This window comes from Odocoileus virginianus, chromosome 8 (genome assembly GCF_023699985.2).
Source record: "Odocoileus virginianus isolate 20LAN1187 ecotype Illinois chromosome 8, Ovbor_1.2, whole genome shotgun sequence".
Lineage (NCBI taxonomy): Eukaryota > Metazoa > Chordata > Mammalia > Artiodactyla > Cervidae > Odocoileus > Odocoileus virginianus.
In genome coordinates, this window is record NC_069681.1 from 74299577 (window position 1) to 74321025 (window position 21449).

General features: G+C 41.3%; 1 protein-coding gene across 9 annotated transcripts in view; it reads left to right on the top strand.

Moving 5' to 3' along the window:
* Positions 1-303: 303 nt before the first annotated feature.
* Positions 304-21449, top strand: part of PAN3 (poly(A) specific ribonuclease subunit PAN3) — a 120311-nt gene continuing 99165 nt past the window's right edge. For 3 of the 9 annotated variants that reach the window (XR_011489104.1, XM_070471728.1, XM_070471729.1), the window contains exons 1-4: positions 304-1189; positions 16339-16460; positions 17191-17257; positions 19095-19165. Coding sequence is in view for 7 of the 9 variants with exons in the window: in XM_070471728.1 (XP_070327829.1) it covers positions 763-1189; positions 16339-16460; positions 17191-17257; positions 19095-19165 (687 nt within the window). In the remaining 2 variants the exon portion in view is untranslated. The remainder of the gene's footprint in view (positions 1190-16338; positions 16461-17190; positions 17258-19094; positions 19166-21449) is intronic. The other 6 variants (XR_011489103.1, XM_070471723.1, XM_020882210.2 and 3 more) reach the window with 4 other exon arrangements.

The following is a 21449-nucleotide window of genomic DNA, read 5'->3' on the forward strand; positions in this document are numbered from 1 at the left end:
AGGGCTTAGGCTGCGGCCTCAGGCGCCCCCCCCCCCCCAAGAAATGACCATCACATTCCGTCAATTTCGTCGTTTCAATTAAGAAATGACGCTCTGGCTTTACAAGTAAGAGGACAAACGAAAGCGGGAAGGCCTATCGCCTCGTGAGAACACTCTCCCAGCCGGCTCGGCGTCGGAGAAGCACAGCCGCCGACCGCCCGCCCGTCCAACCGACACCCGGCCAGGCTTCCCCCTCCCCCGCTGGCGCTCCCGCTACCCACAAGCCCCCGCGCCCCGGCGCGCAGGCGCAGCGGCGACGGCCGTCTCAGGAAGAGGAAAAGGGAATAAACAACTCGGAGGAACCAGAGCGCGAGAGAGCAAGTGGAGGCAGAATTTAAAAATAAACTGGCCCCTTCGTCCTCCCCGCTCGTTCGCTGCCGCCGCCGCGCCCCCTACCCTCCCCCTACTCCCCGAGCCCGCGCCCTCGAAGTCCCTGTCAGAGGGCCCGCGCGCCCACCCCGTCGTCCCGCGCGCGGCCCCTTTAAGAAAAGAGAAGGCGAGAGTGAGTGAGAGAGACTCCCGACTCTCCCCCTCCCCGCCCCTCCCTCCTGCCCCCTCCTCCCTCCCCTCTCCCCTCCCCTCCCCCCCTCCCCGGGCGGCTCCGGCTCCCGCTGCGGGACAGACCCGCCCGCCCGGGCTTTTCTCCGGCCCCCCGGCAGCGCCGTCCCTCCCTCCCCGGTCTATGGTGGCGGCGGCGGCGGAAGACGAGGCTGCGGCGTTGCCATGAACAGTGGCGGCGGCCTCCCGCCCCCCTCGGCCGCCGCCTCCTCCGCGTCCTCCTCGCTGGCGGCGGCCGCGGCGGTGGTGGCGGTGGCCCCGCCGGGGGTCGGGGGCGTCCCCGGCGGGCCGGCAGCGGCGGGGGTGAAGCTGAAGTACTGCCGCTACTACGCCAAGGATAAGACGTGCTTCTACGGGGAGGAGTGTCAGTTCCTGCATGAGGACCCGGCCGCCGGGGCCGCGCCGGGCCTCGGCCTCCATAGCAACAGCGTCCCCCTGGCTCTGGCGGGCGCGCCCGGGGCCGGCTTCCCGCCCGGAGCGGTCCCGGCCGGGGGAGCCGGGCCGCCCGCGGGGCCCAAGAAGCCGGACCTGGGGGGCCCCGGAGCCGGCGGAGGCGGCAGCAGCGGGGTCCTCGACGGGCCGCGGCTGGCAAGTGAGTGTGGCCCGGGGGGCGGGGGGCTTCGGGGCGGCGGGGAAAGGGGGGCGCCGGAGCCCGGCCCGCGGGGTCCCCCCTCTCCCCTCCTCTTTCGCCTCCCTCAGCGTTCCAAGAGGCCTAGGCCTGGGGCCTCCTTCCGTCTTCCTGCCTCCCCTCCCCACAGCCCTCGGCCCGCCCGGGCGGCGAGGGCCGGCCGGCTTCCCGGGAACTGGGGGCGTTGGACTTTTGGGGGGGAGGGGGTGTGGGTGGGGGGCGGGGAGGACGGGGGATGGGCCGCGGCGTGCGGGAGATGGGGGTGTCGCTTCCGGGGGGTGTGGAAAGAGGCCGAGTTTGCCGGCACCTGTGAGTGTGTGTGTGTGTGTGCGCGCGCGCGCGCGCCCCGGGCCGAGCGGAGGGGTCCCCCGGTGGGTGTGTGCCGGTCGGGGCGGGCTCCGCGGCTTCCAGGAGTGGGTTGGAAGAGCGGAAAAAGTTTTTTTTCTTTTTTTTTTTCTGTGTGTGTGTGCACGGCTTCTGGGAGAGAGGTTTTCCAGGCAGGAAATGCTTTCTAAGGAATCGGGAGCGAACCGACGAGCAGCCGTCTCTCGCGTGCTCGGTCTGAGTCGGGATTTCACCCAAACTTGCATTTCCGCAGTTTTCTTGAACGCTGGCGGGAGTCTGCAGGGTGTCCGGAGGTGTATCTCTAGTTTTCTACCACTTTGTATCCAGCGAACCCTCAGTTCGGAGCCTCGGAAAAGGGCCGTGCCATGAGCCGCGCACATTGTGTGCGACTGAGCCCTCGAATTCGGCTCTCTCAGGACAGCGGGCCTTTTTTTACTTGTCGTTATATTACCTTGTGACTTGTTCGTCGTTAGTGAGTGGTAATCTAGTTTACAAAAGGTTGCCCTTGAAAAGTAGAGGTGTGTCGAGTTTTCCCTTGTTTGTTTCTGAGTGTATGGAGCATTTCTAAACCAAGTGGAAAAATCCTACTTCCTTGGGAATTCTAAAAAGTTACTAGATTTGAAACTCATTTGATAGGCTGCTTAACTTGGATGTCAGAACTTTCTCTTTTTTTTAAACTGTAAATGGTCTTAAGTATTTGGCTTGATGCTTTAGCACCTGTTTGCTCTGTGAGGATTATTGTGTCTTCCTAGAGATGGGTGTATGTGTTAGTGTGTGTTTTTAAGATTGTTTCTTTTGCTCTGATGGGTATGACTTTAGTGTAGATATATTTGGTGAGGGTGATATGCTAAGAATAATAATTTGCAACTTAAAATGTTTTGTCAGAATGGTTACTTTATTGGTGGAATTTTATCACGTAGGAGCTGCAACTTTGCATTTTCTAGGTAAGTTTGCTGGATGTATTGAGTTGTGGCTCAGATTAATTTGTTATGTTTGATTAGTAAGCAGTGAAACTGAACAGTGGTTTTGTTACCTACAGGAAGAGGCATGTTTAAAAAAATGGAGGTGTTCAATTTAATATGTGATATTTTTAGGATTTTCTAATACATAGATGTGATATATTTGGGACATGAAAGTTAGGACAGGCTGTAAACAGGTGAGGTTGGAGATGGAGGAGAAATACTAGCAATGACTCAAAGGTGGGGACCATTTCATATCTCAGGATCCGAACGTGTTTGGGAGATAGGTTCTTGAGAGGACAGGCAGGCAGTGCTGGGAAGGCATTTTGAAGTCAGCGTTTAGTCATTTAACAGTTACTTGATTAAGTAGCTGCATTATGTAGTTGGATTCTGTGGGACTTGCTTTAACTCAACTGGGTGAAGCCCAAGGCTCCTCTTGTCTGCTGTAGGCTTCTGGGTAACTCGGAATGGTCTAGATTGTGGCTCCTTTGGGTGAGATAAAATTGTCTCCTATTAGTGAGTGGCCAGTTAAGTTAGGTTGTTCAGGAATCAGGGAACAGGATTGTGTTGGTGATTTAATGTTTGCGTTGAATTTTCTACACTTTATTTTTGATTTTTGATCTACTTTCTACATTTAGCTGTATTATACTCTTATTTTATGAGACACTTGGTTTGGTAAGTGTATGAGGCAATTAAAAGGGAGGACACATTCTGAGAGGTGTTATTAGGAGAAATTTAAATTTTGTTAGTTAACTTGATCAGGTAGAATCACTGACACAGTTTTATATTGCTTTTACTTTTTTTTCTTTGCTCTTCTTCAGGTGTAAGAATGGAGACTCTTTCTTTAGCTGGGATGTCAGATCTGCTCTGATAAGCTGGGCCCACCTGTAGAAATACTTTGTTTGGGCTCCTTGGGTATCTTGGGGCTGTGTGTGTTTTAAAGTTTTTGTTGAAGTGTATGCACCTACGGAACAGTATACAGACCATAAATGTTGGAATTTTCACAAGATGAAAACAGCTTATAACAGTACTCAGATCAGGAAATAGAACTGAATCAGGACCTGCCCAAGTCCTGCTCTTCCTTTCCTCTGCTAGTCACTGTCCTTTCCCAGAGGTAACCACTGACTTCACGCACTACATTGTAGATTCATTTTTCACTTTTTCATGCTTTTTCTTGAACTCTGTAAGAACATTGTGGGCCTCTTTTCTTTAAGCATATTTGTAAGATCAGTTATGTAGGAGCAGCCTCTCAGTCTCATTCTTGCTTGGTGTTACACGTTATATGAATGTACCTCATTTTATATTCTCATTTATGTTAGGAGTGGAATTTCAGACTTGCAATAGGACATGCATATGTTCAGCCCTAAGTAGATGACTTCAGACAGTTTTCTGAACAGATTGTATCACATTTACATTACCTTTAACAGAGTATGAGAGTTCAAGTTGTTTCAAGTTGCTGCATGTTCTCCCCAGCACTTGATATTAGCTATCTTATAATTTTAGCCATTTTGATGCCTACAATTTATGATATAATTAGATGTTTTCAATTTGCATGTGTTTGGATTGTAACTGAATTAGTTGACAACATTTAAAAAATCAGGTTTAACACTAAACTACCGATTTCTGTCTTTTTTTGAAGGGCACCTCTTTTCTATATTGGAATTAGGTGTGTTGGCTGGGCAAGACTCCATTTTTGCCTTATTACTGACTGGGAAACATATGCCTGGCTTCTCTTGGCCTTTGAGTTTTTGACTCTTGCTTTAGTACTTGAATTGTTTTGGTAGTGTTTCAGATTATGTGAAAACTTGAGGGGTAAATGCAAAAGGAAATTTTATTCTTATTTTTCAAGCATTGGAAAACTGAAGCAGAAAGGCTTTTTTTTAGTATGCTTAGTTGCAGTGGTGTTTCAGTCTCATAAAGGAACTGTATTTTCATTTGTTGCTTACTTTTTATCTGTACAGAAGTATTACACTTTCAGCTCTTTTGTTGACCTGGCAGTATGGTAGTGAACATAGTCTGGCATTCAGGGTTGTTGGGAAGTAGCTGTTTATTTATTATTCTTTTTTAAAGTGTTAGACATTTCGTATTTCTTTTGGACTTCGAATCTTCTAAAGGTTCAGTGTGGCTTGATTTGGTGGTTTAATTGAGTTGCTGATTCTTGACCTTTTAATGATGTGATTCTAATATTTTCAGCCAGCTAGACTTTTCGTCTTCAAGATGCTCAGTTTTTAGCAGCTCAACTACATATCAGTATTTGTACTTTATATATGTTACTTTATTTGAAACCCAACAGATTTGTTTTACCAAAACAAACTTACTTTTCAGTTCTGCTGATTTAGTTAGTAGTGAAGACTCTGGAATAAGACACATCTAAGATGGACCTGGCTCTCCTGTCTACTACCTTTGTGATCTTGAGTTTTTAACTTTTAAGCATCTTGTTTTTCTCGTTTTAAAACGTGGAGGTAATAGTAGTACCTCGTTCAGAGTTGTGGCAGGCTTGGATGTAACGCTCTCAGAGCACTGTCTGGCACATAGTGAGGGGTCAGGATTAGTTGCTGCTGTTAACTGAATGTTAGTAATAAGTCTACAGTTAGCCTGTACATTTCTTTACCTCCCAGTTTTTGAGAGTATATTTTTAAGACCAGTAAAATAGCTACAGATGATTGGACCATGACTGTCTGTCCAAATGGCAGAAAGCAGGGGATAACTTGAAGTTCATATGCAAACTTTGGAGTGTATGGCAAGACTGTTTTTACGCCAGAATTATACTTTTTCACCCCACAAACCTGAATCAGCTCACAGAGGAGTGAGTACTGGAAATTTGCCATTAGGAGAGCTGGTGTGGGTTAACACATTTTTATTTGACAATACACAAAGTAGATAACAAGAGACTTTATAATACCATTGATTTCACTCCTTTATTATAGTGCTTGCAAAGTGGCAAGTTTTGATCAGGGTGATAGGAATACAACTGAATGAAACAAAAGTCTGTCCTGTGGAGGTTACCGTCTGGTGGGGAATACAGGTATGTGTATAAGATAAAATTAGATCTTGAGAAGTTTTAAGAGGAAGGTTTAGAACTTTATGAGGAGTACTCGGAGAGGGTTGTACTAATGTCTCAGTAAGATTCAGTTAGTGAGTAAACACTTTTTTCCATGAAAGTGCATTTGAAATGACTCTGTAAGAAGATAAATGATGGCCAAAACATCTATTTTTGTCCTTTTATAGGATTTTTCTCTTTTTAAATTAACTTTCTATTTTGAGATAATTGTAGAGTCACAGGCAGTTGTAAGAAATAATACAGAAAGAGCCTACTGTCCCATTCCCATTTCCCCAGCAGCAACAACTTGTAGAACTAGTGCAGTGTCACAGCCATACTGATACACAATCCACTTAACCTTTTTCAAGATTTTCTGAGTCTTACTTGTGTGTGTGTGTGTGTGTACACGTGTATATTTAGTTCTGTGGAGTTTTATTGTGTGTATGTTTTTACACCTGCCAGCACAGTCAGGACATGGAGCAGCTCTGTCACCCTCAAGAGGCCTTTTTGTCACCTTTCAAATCCCTGACCACTAATTTGCCCTCCATTTCTATAATTTTGTCATTTCAGGAATGTTCTATAGGGAATTCCCTGGTTGCCCAGTGGTTAGGATTCCGTGCTTCCACTGCTGCATCTTTTTTGTTGTTGTTGTTGTTTGCTTTTCTGTAGGCATATCTGCTTTTGTGTACAAAGGTATGAATGTTTTTGGTACCTAGAAATATTTTAGAAATTTATTTATTTTAGGGTTGAATTTATTTAGTTTTTAATAAACTTTTTTTTGTAAAAATTTTCACTGGAACAGTAGTGTATAAAGTTAAGCTGATCTCATTGCCCAGGGTTAATCATTATTATTAGTTTTGTGTGTAACCTTAACTACTCCTAAGGCCCTATCTCTGCATTCCCTCACATTGGGGGTTAAGGTTTCAGTAGGAGAATTTAGGGGGAGACAGTTAAGTCCATAGTATGGGCATACATATCCACACTCAAGTTTTGTAGCAGTATTTCTTACATTTGTTTTTCCATATTAACTTTACATTCTGTTTTTATAAAGTAGTTTATAAGCTGAAGCTATACAAAGGATTGTGACAAAGTTCTTGCTTTATGCACTGTTGTCATATGTGATCAGTGTGTGCTCAATTGCTCAGTCGTGCCTGACTCTTCATGACGCATGGACAGTAGTGCCAGGCTCCTCCGTCCGTGGGATTTCCCAGGCAAGAATACTGGAGGGGGTTGCCGTTTCCTCCTCCAGGGGGTCTTCTTTTCGGATGTTTGTCTCCCGCATTGTCAGGTGGATTCTTCACCACTGAGCCACCTGGGCAGTTGTTGTCACAGAGTTGTCCACAAAGCCCCACGTACAGTCTCTGTGCCTCCTCTTGTTGTAGAGGGATTACTGTTGCCTGGGGGTCCTGAGAGTTAGGCGTTTTTTTTTAGTACTCTGTCTTAAAGTAACTTTGATCTTAGGCTAGTAATTTAGTCCATGTGGAAATATATTTCTTTGTCTGTAGAGTATGAGAATGGGGTATGGAGTACATGATGTTTAAAATTCCTTCAGGTATAAAATGTTTGTGTTTTTCTAAATGTTTATGTTCTAGGAAACATTATTTTATGATCAATTTTTAGAATTCATCCTCTTTCCTTCCCAATAGCTTTAAAAATCTTTGACCTCTCAGCAGCTTCAGCTTAGGGAAGGCCATGTTCTCTAATCTTGACTGAGTTAATTGGCCTGTGGATAATGGCCCTCTTCTGGTAAAACTTCCTTTTTTTATGTCCTTTGGTATCTTTTTCTTTAAAAAATTAAAGATATTGTACCTGCTTTTCTAAAACTAGCTTTTAAGTGTATTTTTAACATTAAAAATTGCAGCTTTTTAAATCTAGGAACAATATCTTGCTTTGGAAATTAAAAATGTGCTGCGTAAACTGTGGAAGCCTGATGGGCTTCAGCCCCTGGGGTCATGAAGAGTCACAGTCGCATGCACAGGTTAAAAGTTTAAATAGTGCAAAAGGATACACAGTGAAAAATAGTCTCCCTTCTTCCTTAGTTCCCTGATCCCTCTCCAAAAGACAGTCACTCTTTTAATTTATTATATATCTTTTCAGAGATGTTCTTTGTACATCACTCATGTTTGTATTTCCCTATCTCTAGTACATACTTCTCACACATGGAAACCTATTGCACTTTGAATATTTTCACCAAACTGCTTATCTTCTAGTTTGTTTCACATCTACACATAGAAATATACATTACTCTTTATAGTGACTGTGTGATAATTGCCTTGTATGATTGTACTGTTCTTTTCAATGGCTATTTAGATTGTTTATGGTCTTTTACAAGTAATGGTACTAAGCTGTTACATCTTAATGTACTATGTATACTTATACATAAATTAACACAAAGTATAACAGATGCATACTTAAGGAACATACAGAGTCTTGAGTAATCTGGTTCAAGCTTGTTATATTTAAAAGAATATGTAGGCAAATATAGTACGATCTCACTTCCATGTGGAATCTTAAAAACACACACACACACACAAAAAAAAAAACAAACCAAATGCATAGATGACGATGAAGAAGAGATTGGTGGTTGCCAGAGGCAGGGGTCCGGGGGGTAGGGGAAGGTAGTCAAGAGATACAAACTTCCAGGTCTTTTATTCTCATAAAACCCTGGAAAGTAAATGTTACTAATTCTGTTTTACAGAGGAGGAAACTAAGACTTAGATTACATTAACTTTCAAGGATGAGTAATTGGCAGCTGGCTCCAGCAGACCTCATGGGCAGCTGCGTTTGCGTGGTCTGTGCTCACTCCACGGGTCGGCAGGGCAGAGGGTGGTGTGACTGCTGAGTGGCCAGAGGAGCCTGTTTCCTGGGCCTGCACCCACTGTGCTGTCATCTAGTGTCTCTGAGTCGCTTGGCCCCATCAGAAGAAACGGAGGCAGTGATACCATTTGCATGGGGTGTTTTATAGAGGTTGGATGTGAAAATCTGTTGTATTGTTTATCAACTTTTAAGAATACCTACTTTTAAGAAGGGCTTACTTGTATATGAGTGTTTATGTAAACGTGTTAATAGAGTAGGGAGTGCCAGAAAAATATCAGGAATAGTTCCTAATCTCAGTTTACAGATAAATGTTTTAGTGGTTGAAGACAGCAATGAAGGATCAAAGGATTTCTTTTTTTTGGTCACATGAGTGATATAAACAGTGTCTTAAAAGGTGGAGTTTTTAACAGCTTGGAATAATGGGGGAATGCATTGTAGAGATGAGGAAAGAGGAAAATAACATTTATGATTACCTTTGAGGTAGGGTGTTAGGCACTCTGCTTCACTTGAGGGCCTTTCACAGCCCCGTGAATGAGATGTGATTGCTTTTCTTTCAGATGAAGATATGAATTTTAGTGGGTTTTGCTTAAGGTCATTCAGCTAGTGAGCGGTGAAACTTGGATTAGAACACAATGACTGACTTCAAGTATTTTGTTTTTTGCATTGTACCTGGGTCTTGAAGATTAAAGGGCTTGGGCTATGTGTTTGCTGGAATTGATGGTAGTCCTTGTTGTGGACTGTGCATGCCAAGTCACTTCAGTTGTCGCTGACTCTTTGCAGTCCTGTGGGCTGTAGCCCACCAGGCTCCTCTGTCCATGGGATTTCCCAGGCAACAATACTGGAGTGGGTTGCTTTGCCCTCCTTCAAGGGATCTTCCCAACCCAGGGGTCGGACCCATGTCTCTTACATCTCCTACATTGCAAGTGGATTCTTTACCATTAGTGCCACTTGGGAAGCCCAATTGTGAACTATAGACCTTCAACATATAGTGAGTTTATTGGTTTGACTGGAGGAGAGAGTTCAGTAATGTTAAAATTATTGTAAGACCTTTTTATAGTAGAATGTATACTTTTACATTATAATCTTTGATATTTTGGAAATATCTGTGTTTTTTCTCTGATGGATACACAGTTATTTTAAATCCATTTATTGAATAATTCCAGTTTTCTCCATGGGTTTTAAAAAGGAGGTTTATCAAAATATAATTTACCTACTGTAAAATTCATCCATTGTAAATGTACAATTCATTTTTTCTTAGTAAATTTATAGAGTTGCAACCATTAGGAGTTTTACGAGAACTCTTAAGATACTTTTCATTTTTTTAAAGATACTTCTCATTTTTTCCCATAACGTGTCATTAAAGTTTGTCAGGTAGATAGTATGAGTCTCATTTTACAAGTCATAGTGTAATCTCCACTTTATAAGCATTTTGCCCAAGACATTGTGGCTAGTAAGTCGCAGAACTGAGATTCAGACCCAGAACTTTTAGGAAATACTATAATGATAGATTGAGAACTGAATGTTGAGGGCTTTTTAATGTCGACTAAGTAGTTTAGATTTCATCCCTTGGGATAAACATTGCCAGCACCTGTCTGTGATGTCCTTGTTGGCAGAGAAGAACCACTCAGTATTTTCACCTGGGCTCTTTTTTTTTGTTTGTTTGTTTAAAACTTGTTCTATGGAAGGCCAAACTTGTTCTATGGGCTCCAAAATCACTGCAGATGGTGACTGCAGCCGTGAAATTTTTTTTTTTTAAATTTTTTTTTGTTTATTTATTTATTGGCTGCAGCATGCAGCATGTGGGATCTTAGTTCCCTGACCAGGGATCAAACTTGTGCCCCCTGCATTGGAAGGTGGTCTTAACCACTAGACTGCCAGGGAAGTCCCCTGCAGCCGTGAAATTAAAAGACGCTTGCTCCTTGGAAGGAAAGTTATGACCAACCTAGACATCATATTAAAAAGCAGAGACATTACTTACCCAAAAAAGGTCTGACTAGTCAAGGCTATGGTTTTTCCAGTAGTCGTGTCTGGATGTGAGAGTTGGACTATAAAGAAAGCTGAGCGCCAAAGAATTGATGGTTTTGAACTGTGGTGTTGGAGAAGATTCTTGAGAGTCTCTTGGACTGCAAGGAGATCCAACCAGTCCATCCTAAAGGAAATCAGTCTTGAATATTCATTGGAAGGACTGATGTTGAAGCTGAAACTCCAATACTTTGGCCACCTGATGTGACTCATTGGAAAAGACCCTGATGCTGGGAAAGATTGAGGGCGGGAGGAGAAGGGGACTACAGAGGATGAGATGGTTGGATGGCATAACCAACTCAATGGACATGAATTTGAGTAAACTCCGGGAATTGGTGATGGACAGGGAGGCCTGGTGTGCTGCAGTCCATGGGGTTGCAAAAAGTCGGACACTACTAAGTGACTGAACTAACTGACTGACTGATGTTGGTCATAGCTTTTCTTCCAAGGAGCAAGTGTCTTTTAATTTCATGGCTGCAGTCACCATCTGCAAGGATTTTGGAGCCCAAAATAATAAAGTCTGTCACTGTTTCCAGTTTCCCCATCTATCTGCCATGAAGTGATGGGACCAGATGCCATGATCTTAGTTTTCTGAATGTTGAGTTTTAAGCCAGCTTTTTCAGTCTCCTCTTTTGCTTTCATCAAGAGGCTTTTTAGTTCCTCTTCACTTTCTGCCATAAGGATGGTGTCATCTGCGTATCTGAGGTTATTGATATTTTTCCCAGCAATCTAGATTCCAGCTTGTGCTTCATCCAGCCCGGCATTTCGCATGATGTACTCTGCATAGAAGTTAAATAAGCAGGATGACAATACACAGCCTTGACTTACTCCTCCTGCTGTTCCATGTCCAGTTCTAACTGTTGCTTCTTTACCTGCCTACAGATTTCTCAGGAGGCAGGTCAGGTGATCTGGTATTCCCATCTTTTTAAGAATTTTCCACTGCCTGGCCCTCTTAGAGAACAAAGGATTGAGCTGCATACCAAAGGAGAGCTGCATACCGGCCCCTCCCCACCCAGAGGCTGAGAGGCAGGCTTGTGACAGCCTGAGGCAGAAGGCAAGGGGCTGTTACAATCTCAGCCCCAGAGATAGCATCTTCCACCAACAGTGAGCAGGCTCTCAGCTGTCTTCCTGAGATCCTGGGTGGTTGACGTCTGCCGGAAGGGTTGCAGCCTGAGATCAGCTCTCCTGAGGAGACAAACGGCACACCTGAGACAGTGCTCTTGCGGCACCCCCAGGAAAGTGAGCGGTTGGGATCTGGGAGGTGATTAAGATGCACGGCCCACCTGGGACAGTGCGCTCGCCAAGCACCTGGTCACCCGAGCGGCTCAGTCCTGGGAATGGCACAACATGCCCAGCCCACAGAGACTGAGCCAGAAACACGTCTCCTGCAGAGGTGCGGTCAGCAGAGGCCTGCCGCAGGGCTCTGGGTGCAGCAGACCTGGCTATGGCAAAAGCCCTTTCTGGAGGGTGCCATTAACCCCACCATAGAGCCACCAGAACTTACACAGGACTGAGGAAACAGGACTCTTGGAGGCCACAAACGGAACCTTGTGCACACCAGGACCCAGGAGAAAGGAGCAGTGACCCCACAAGGGACTGGCCCAGACTTGCCCGTGAGTGCCCAGGAGTCTCTGGCGGAGGCGTGGGTCGGCGGTGGCCTGCTGCAGGCTGGGGGCACTGAGTGCAGCAGTGCAGCACGGGACCTTCTGAAGGAGGTCGCCCTTATCTTCATTACCTCCACCATAGTTTGGCCTCAGGTCACGCAACGGGGAGGGAACACAGCCCTGCCCATCTTCAGAAAATTGGATTGAAGATTTATTGAACATGTCCCCGCCCATCAGAACAAGACCCAGTTTCCCCCTCAGTCAGTCTCTCCCTTCAGGAAGCTTCCATAAGCCTCTTATCCTTCTCCCTCAGAGGGCAGATGAAAACCACAATCACAGAAAACTGACCAATCGGATCACATGGACCACAGCCTTGTCTAGCTCAGTGAAACTATGAGCCGTACTATGTGGGGCCTCCCATGACAGACAGGTCATGGCGGAGAGTTCTGACAAACTGTGGTCCACTGGAGAAGGGAATGGCAGACCACTTCAGTGTTCTTGCCTTGAGAACCCCATGAACAGTATGAAAAAGCGAAAAGATAGGACACTGAAAGATGAACTCCCCAGGTCAGGAGGTGCCCAATATGCTGCTGGAGAGGAGTGCAGAAATAGCTGCAGAAAGAAAGAAGGGACGGAGCCAAAGGAGGAACAGCATTCAGTTGTGGATGTAAAGTCCGATGTTGTAAAGAACAGTATTGCATAGGATCTTGGCATGTTAGATCCATGAATCAAGGCAAATTGGAAGTGGTCAAACAGGAGATGGCAAGAGTGAATGTCGACATTTTAGGAATCAGTGAACTAAAATGGACTGGAATGGGTGAATTTAACTCAAGATTATATCTACTATTGTGGGCAAGAATCCCTTAGGAGAAAAGGAGTAGCCATCATAGATAAGAGTTCAAAGTGCAGTACTTAGATGAAATCTCAAAAACAACAGGACGATCTCTTTTCGTTTCCAAGGCAAACCATTCAGTATCACAGTAATCCAAGTCTATGCCCCGACCAGTAATGCCGAAGAAGCTGAAGTTGAATGGTTCTATGAAGACCCACAAGACCTTCTAGAACTAACACCCAAAAAAGATGTCCTCTTCTTTGTAGGGGACTGGAATGCAAAAGTAGGAAATCAAGAGATACCTTGAGTAACAGGCAAATTTGGCCTTGGAGTACAAAATGAAGCAGGGCAAAGGCTAACAGAGTTTTGCCAAGACAATGCACTGGTCACAGCAAACACCCTCTCCCAACAACACAAGAGAAGACTACACATGGACATCACCAGATGGTCAATACTGAGATCAGATCGATTGTATTCTTTGCAGCCAGAGATGGAGAAGCTCTATACAGTTAGCAAAAACAAGACTGGGACCTGACTGTGGTTCAGATCATGAACTCCTTATTGCCAAATTCAGACTTAAATTGAAGAAAGTAGGGAAAACCACCAGACCATTCAGGTATGACCTAAATCAGATCCCTTAATCATTATGCAGTGGAAGTGAGGAATAGATTCAGGGGATTAGATCTGATAGAGTAACTGAAGAACTATGGATGGAGGTTCGTGATATTGTACAGGAGATAGTGGTCAAGACCATCTCCAAGAAAAAGAAATGCAAAAAGGCAAAATGGTTGTCTGATGAGGTCTTACAAGTAGCTGAGAAAAGAAGCTAAAGGCAAAGGAGAAAAGAAAAGATATACCCATTTGAATGCAGAGTTCCAAAGAATAGCAAGGGAGAGATAAAGCTTTCTCTAGTGATCAGTGCAAAGAAATAGAGGAAAAAGAGAGTGGGAAAGACTAGAGATCTCTTTAAGAAAATCAGAGATACCAGGGGAACATTTCCTGTAAAGATGAGCTCAATAAAGGACAGAAATGGTATGGACCTAACAGAAGCAGAAGATATTAAGAGGTGGCAAGAATACACAGAAGAACTATGCAAAAAAGATCTTCATGCCCTGGATAACCATGATGGTGTGATCACTCATCTAGAGCCATCCTGGAATGTGAAGTCAAGTGGGCCTTAGAAAGCCTCACTACGAACAAAGCTAGTGGAGATGATGGAATTCCAGTTGAGCTATTTCAAATCATAAAAGATGATGCTGTGAAAGTGCTGCATTCAATATGCCAGCAAATTTGGAAAACTCAGCAGTGGCCACAGGACTGGAAAAGGTCAGTTTTCATTCCAATCCCAGAGAAAGGCAATCCCGAAGAATGTTCAAAGTACCACACGATTGCACTCATCTCACATGCTAGCAAAGAAATGCTCAAAATTCTCCAAGCCAGACTTCAACAGTATGTGAACTGTGAACTTCCAGATATTCAAGCTGGTTTTAGAAAAGACAGAGGAACCAGAGATCAAATTGCCAACATCTGCTGGATCATTGAAAAAGCAGGAGAGTTCCAGAAAAATGTTTGCTTTATTGACTATGCCAAAGCCTTTGTGTGGATCACAACAAACTGTGACATGTTTTCTATGTTACATGTAGTTTATACTGTAATCTTACAATAAAGTAAGCTTAGAGAAGATAAAACACTATTAAGGGAATCATAAGGAAGAGAAAAGACATTTTCAGTTCTGTACTGTACTGATGGACATAGGAAGTTTGCTTTGTATGTTTACAAAATGAGTCATTTTCTGTCTGTACCTTCATCACTGCTGTCTTAATAGGATACAAAATCTGTAGGTATCATGTGTTTCACTGGACATCATAATGAAAATGTGAAAAAGGAATTCATAGTTATTTACAGGTGTGAAGCGACAGCAATGGGATTGCTTTCTGGTAGCTTAATGTCTGAGATATGATTGCTTCATAGTAGCCTAGCCTGTGCACTTATTAACGAGTTGTAAAATTTGCATAGCATTTCAAATTTTGTACAGTCATGTTCAATATAGTATTAGAAATGCTACATTTAAAGAAAAACAACCTCTGATGATAGGTTGATGTGTCACCTATAATAACTTCTCCAGTTAGGAGAGAGTCATACTGTATGATACTGTAATTCTTTGAAAGTAAAGTTATAAAAGTGAGAAAATGAAAGTTAATTTTATATTAAGTATCACTTTATGCCTGTGTAAGGATAGACTAATATCTATATCTGCATATATTCTATGCATTCATGACACACCTTTTTTTCATTTTCTTTTTTTTTCATTTTTTTTTCATTTATTTTTATTAGTTGGAGGCTAATCACTTTACAATACTGCAATGGGTCTTGTCATACATTGACATGAATCAGCCCATTTTCTTTTATATCTTTAGTCTGTGTGGTTCGCCTTCAAATTTTCCAAATTGTCATAAATCTCCAAACATTTTTCCAATATATTTATCAAAAAAAAAAAGTCTGTGTATTCCCTGATGGCTCAGTTGATAAAGAATCCACCTGCAATGCAGGAGACCCCGATTCGATTCCTAGGTTGGGAAGATCCCCTGGAGAAGGAATAGGCTACCCATTCAAGCATTCTTGGACTTACCTTGTGGCTCAGCTGGTAAAGAATCCACCTGCAATGAGGGAGACCTGAGTTTGGTCCCTGGGTTGGGAAGATCTCCTGGAGAAGGGAACAGCTATCCACTCCATATTCTGGCCTAGAGAATTGCATGTACTGTATAGTCCGTGGAGTCACAAACAGTTGGACACAACTGAGTGACTTGCACTTTCATAATTGGGCCCAGACAGTTCAAACCTGTGTGGTTCAGTGGTCAACTGTACTTACCAAGAAATAGGATCTAAAATGTATTGTTCATCACTTTGTTGATATGTGATGGATTATTTTAGTAGCTACAGTGATTCCGTATTATTCCACCTTAGAATTGACAGACAGCTTGTCTGTTGCCCTCCGCTCTGTCCCATTGCAACCACTGTTGAGTTGGTTTTATGAATAAGTTTAAGGTGAAACTGCTGGTCTGTTTCATAAGATGTGTTATGAGAAACAGTCCTGGGAAACTTGTCCTGTTAAGTATATGAAGATTCACAGGAGAAATTGCAGTAGTTTCATTCTCCTGTTTTCTTGCAAGTTAAAGAAGGGAAACTTGATGAGAAAAGTAGAAATAAATGCAAGTGTGGTTGTTTCTTCCTGTCGTGCTTAGTGGCTCTCAGGTGACAATATAAAAATAACTATCTCTGTGGAAGAAGTTATTCAACTTGGGCATTGTTTAACAAATTTTTAGAGTTGAGCTAGTTTTGTTTGATTCAAATTATGAACAAGTAAATAAAAACAAGTGTGACAGAGATTTGAGACTTTATTATAAGTTCCCCAAACTTACTTGGGAACAGAGAAACTACATCAACCATTTGTGCTTTTAAATAATTTAAATAGTTGAATTTTCCTTCTCTTTCAGTTCCTGGAATTGATGGAGGTGCTTTGACTGATACGAGTCTCACAGATTCCTATTTCAGCACCAGCTTTATTGGAGTCAATGGATTTGGAAGCCCTGTGGAGACGAAGTATCCTGTGATGCAGGTATTGTTGGCGTGAATTCTCATGGCCCTGGACACTGAGGTGTGTTTTGGGGATGGAGACCTCTAGAGTCTTCCTTTGTCCTCACATTTGGTGAGTGGGAGGTGGACCTTTAGGAGGTGATGAGGTCAGAGGGATACAGGTAAGCCACCTCCTGTAGTGAAGTCAGGTGAGCTTTCAAGGGTGGAGTTGAAGTGTAGAGGATGGATAGAAAGAGGCTAGTTTTCCTCCTGTGTGTGTTGTGCTTATGGGATGAAGTCCTTTCAGGATCGCGAGACCGTAGAGGCTGTGGAGTGTGTTAAGGAAGGGTGGGACATGGCCAGAGAACAGAGACGAGCCTAATTTCATAGCATCTATCAGGTGTATGAAGGATAATACGTATTGAGGGAGAATAGCAGAGTGTTTATTGACTCTGTCATTCACATCCCCCAGATGGATACTTACGAAGAAGGAAACTGAGTAGTTATGTGTCTTGCTCAGGCTAGTAAGTTATGGAAGTGCAGTTCAAAATGGTTCTGTGACTGGTTTTAAATACCTGGCTAATGAGTAAAATAAGTTTCTGGCTAGGTGATTGTAGTCCATGCAGCAGCATTATAGGAAGGTGAGCATGTCACTGACGTGAACGATGGGTTGGAGGGGTAGATGCAAAGAGGGTCAGTCTAAACCTAATCGGTTGAATATTCTTAATTCTGCATTCTTCAGTGATATTATGTATATATGTTTTAATTTTCAGAGAATGACTAATAGTAGCAGCTCCCCAAGCCTTCTAAATGACAGTGCCAAGCCATACGCAGGCCATGGTAAGACTCAATCCCTTTTTCTTTTATAGGTATGTGTATTTCTGACTCTAAAAACAATATATCCATTGTAGAGATTTTGGAAATTATAGATATAAGGAAGAAAAAAGAAATGATCTATTATCTTCACAGTCGGAGGTAATTGTTAAAATTTGGATAAATATATATAAACACATAAAATACACTCAAGTATATGCATAATAATACTTAAGATCACATTAAATATACTTTTAAAATATAGCGTGAATGTTTCTCAATCATTGTAAATTGAATCCTATTGTTTATTTTCATAATTTACCTTTTTTTTTTTTTAAAGATTCCACTCCAATATTGGACTATGTGTATGAATCTGTGTTCATATTTTGAGTTATTTCTTTTGGAAACATTGTTAGACATGAAATTACTGTTTATGGTTATGGATGTTTTTTAAGACTTTTGATACAGAATTTCCTTTTTGTATCCTAATTGAAAAATAAATCTTTCTTTATCTTTCTGGATCCTATTTTAAAAATAAATGTTCAGGAATGCTTTTTTAAAAAGTATGTTACAATTGAATATTGGTGCAAACAGTTGTCTATAATAGTAAGAATTTGCATGTTGATTATTTCTTGAGATAGACATTTTATGTATGTGTATCAAGTTTCTCTCACTACTTGGAAATTTCAAATTTCTTTCACTGTAGGAAAAAGTAGCAACATTTTAATATTGAATTACTAAAAACAGATGTGTAGCATTATACTATTTTTGGTGTTCCCATAGGGTTTATATGCTGACTTGGTCCTTTATACTATCAAAGGTAGCATAAAAGATGAATAATACCTATTTTTAAGAGTTTGAATGTTTGATTACATAAAAATCTAGTGTTTTAATATTTTATTAACTTCTTTCTCTTTGCATTATTAATTAAATTAGTGTTAATTCTAATGAAGGACTAGACCATGAAAATCCAGACACAGGAAGCCAGATAAATATAGCAGCAGTTTTATGTACTGCATTATAAAAAGATTTAAGTCTCCTTTAAATGAGAAAATTTACTGTATTTTTTTAGGATTTCACAGATAGTTTGATGAGAAACATAAAATTAACTAAAGCTCAGAAATGAAGATAAAAATGTTTGGGTGCATATCATGCATTCCTTTTCAGAAACTCATTCTGATTTGCTAAGTGAGAAACAATTTAGAGATACACTTTTGTTTATAACTTCTGGCTACAGAGTAATGAAACTTTGAACCTTTAAAATCTTTGAATTTCATGTTAATATTTTGAAACATTTAATAGCCCCATCTTAAAAAATTTAATTTGCCTTATCTTTTCAGTATAACTGTCAAAAAGGGTGATAAACTTAACAGTATGGAATACTCTGCAGGGTAGATGGTTTTAAGGCCTTGCCTGAATATTAAAATCCAAGCCCTGTCTCTCAGTTATGTTTAACTATTTGACTATCTTCCCCTCTCCCCTGCCCCTTTTATATTTCTTATGACTTGGTCTCAAGAACACAGACTACAGGTAGACTTCCTTCATAAACACGTTGCTAATAACATGGTTAAGATTGCTTTTTTTTTTTCTATTTTATTTTTCTTTTGGTTCTGAGCAAATAGATACATCCTGATCTGTATAGTTGCTGAATAAATGTGTACTGAATATTGGCTGAATGAAGTATTCTCCAGTTTGTGTTTCTTTCCCTCAGAAAATATTTGAACATCCTCTGTGTGTGAGCATTGAGTTTGATATTGTGCAATATGATTTTTATTATTATTTATAAGCATTTGGGTTAAACATCTATTAGATTTGTAGGTTTCCTGAGTAGCCTGTGTGGAAACTTATGTAACTTACCTTCCAGATCCTCTAACTTCACCTGCTTCATCCTTGTTTAATGACTTTGGTGCCCTCAACATCTCTCAGAGAAGAAAGGTAGGTGCAATGGACATTTACATGAAACTAAATGGAACATAGGGGTGACACGGGTGTTGCTGACATAATGGTCAGTGTTCTCTGAAGTGGGGGAAGACTGGAATGTTCTTCTTGCCTTTTGTTAACCTTTTCCCTTGTTGTATATCTCTTAAAGGAGAATTTTGTTTGATCTCTGTGTATAATCTAGGGACTTTCTATGTGAAGGAACTAAATTCTTCTGCTTATTTTTGCTCATTTAAAACAAAATCTTAATATATTCTCTTTGTAAGATAAACATCTTACTTAATGTTGTAATTGCTGTTCTGTGACCCGTTGTAGGCATGTTAATCATCTTTTTGTTTTGTTTTCTGACCGCTTTGTCTAAATTTCAAAGATTTCTCCCCTAATCTAAACTTCTCATGAAAAGGCACACTTTTATCTTTAGCTTTTCATAATTGGCCCAACTGTTTAAAAACAGTTTAAAATCTCTTCATATTAGAAATTTAATTTTATTTGAAATTGAGGTTGAATAGATTTTGAAGTACCTCATAATAGTTTATTATAGTTTGATGCCTTTGAGTCTTAATGAGAATCGTTATGTTAATAGTAATAATAATCTAGAGGAGGTGGTATTTTTGGTTAGGAATAGCAGCTGCATATTCAGGAGGTTGTAAATTTGGTGGAAGTTACTATGAAATTACAACTAATTCAGTTTCCTAAGTAATGGGAGAAAGATTAAAAAGAAAAGAATGTTAATTTTAGAAAACTGATATAAGCTTAAGGTGCTTTTTAGGAAGTATCTGTTTAAAAGGTAGAATTCAGTGAATTTCAAGAAGACTAGATAAATTCAATGGATTTCAAGATGTTCCCTAGACAAAAAAATATGGGGTCAGGTATAAATTACATCAGTACCCTCATGTACCTACTATTATCTCCATTTTGAAACAGATGAGAATAAGATGTAATTACAACATGCTTTTAAGAAACACTGGACACAAGCAGCCTCGTTGGTGATGGTGAGAAGTGACAGTAGACGAAGCCTGTCACTGTAGCAGGAGATAGGAATGTGCTGGGTAGCAGGTCCAACCTAGACGTCAAGTTACCTGGAGCTTCTTAGTGTCGGGAAAATTAAAAAGCCCCTAAGTGGTTTTAAGGGTCTCTGCAGTGACCTTTTCACGTTTTTAAAAATAATAATCAGTTAACTGTGGTGAGTAGCATTTCCAATGAGTGAGTAAAAAGTAAAAGTGGAATGGCAAATAAATCCTTAAGTGTTCCTAATATGAGGGCTTGGTGGACTGCATCTTAAAGTTGAAATACATGATTTAGAGCTGCTGACATTAATTTTTGAGAAAAGCAGTAAAAATCCCTGGAGATTGGAAAAAGGTTATAATACCCATTCTTCTAAAATTTATTTTAGTAAAGCGAAACAATAGAAGGAAATGTTACTAGAGAGGTGAACTCTGTATGTGGAGAGATAATAAAATGTATCCAGATGGAAGAAGTATAGTGAATACTATATTAGTATAGTGAAGGGAGCACTGGCTGTAATTTTTGAGATCCTGGATCTCTAGCTTTGTGATCTTGGGCCAGCTTCCTAGGCTGTAATATTCACATCTGTGAAATGATGAGCATGGCCTGGATAATTGCTGTGGTGTCTCCCATGTCTAAAGTTCAATGACTTGCTGAACTGAAAGGACCTATGTGTCAACATCTACTTAGAAACTCAGATTCATATGTTATACCTTTGAAGGACCATATTTTCTTGCCATTTACCTTTGAAATAATATGTAGAGACATAGAGGTTTGCTTTTTTCCCCAATATTGGGCTATATACTTAGCAGTCTTATGAGTACAGGTTGCATATGTTTTTAAATTGTTAATAGCTGAGAAAGCTTAAAATTCCTTTGTATTAGAAAAACTATTGGTATGAGAGTATTGCATGCTGTGAAGTAAAGGCACATGGAGACTTTGTTCTTCTGTTGTAGTAATTTATAATGTCTGTTTAATGACGTAATTTAGTGGAAGTAATTCACATTTATGTAAATATTTAATCATAATTCCAGGTGATCTAAGTAGGCTATCATGATTACTCAGTGACATTTTATTTCTTAACGAGATTGGAAAACAGGTGTTTGGGCCATACTTACTACTGTTTCATAGTTAGATAAATAATTTTCTGAAAATCTCAGTTGGGCCAATCCCTAGGCTGCAAATGCTGCTTTTTGCCTCTGGAATATGTGAATTATTTGGATCAGGTCAGTTATATTTTTATTGTGAGCAGTCTTATTGTGGGCTGTGTGGAACA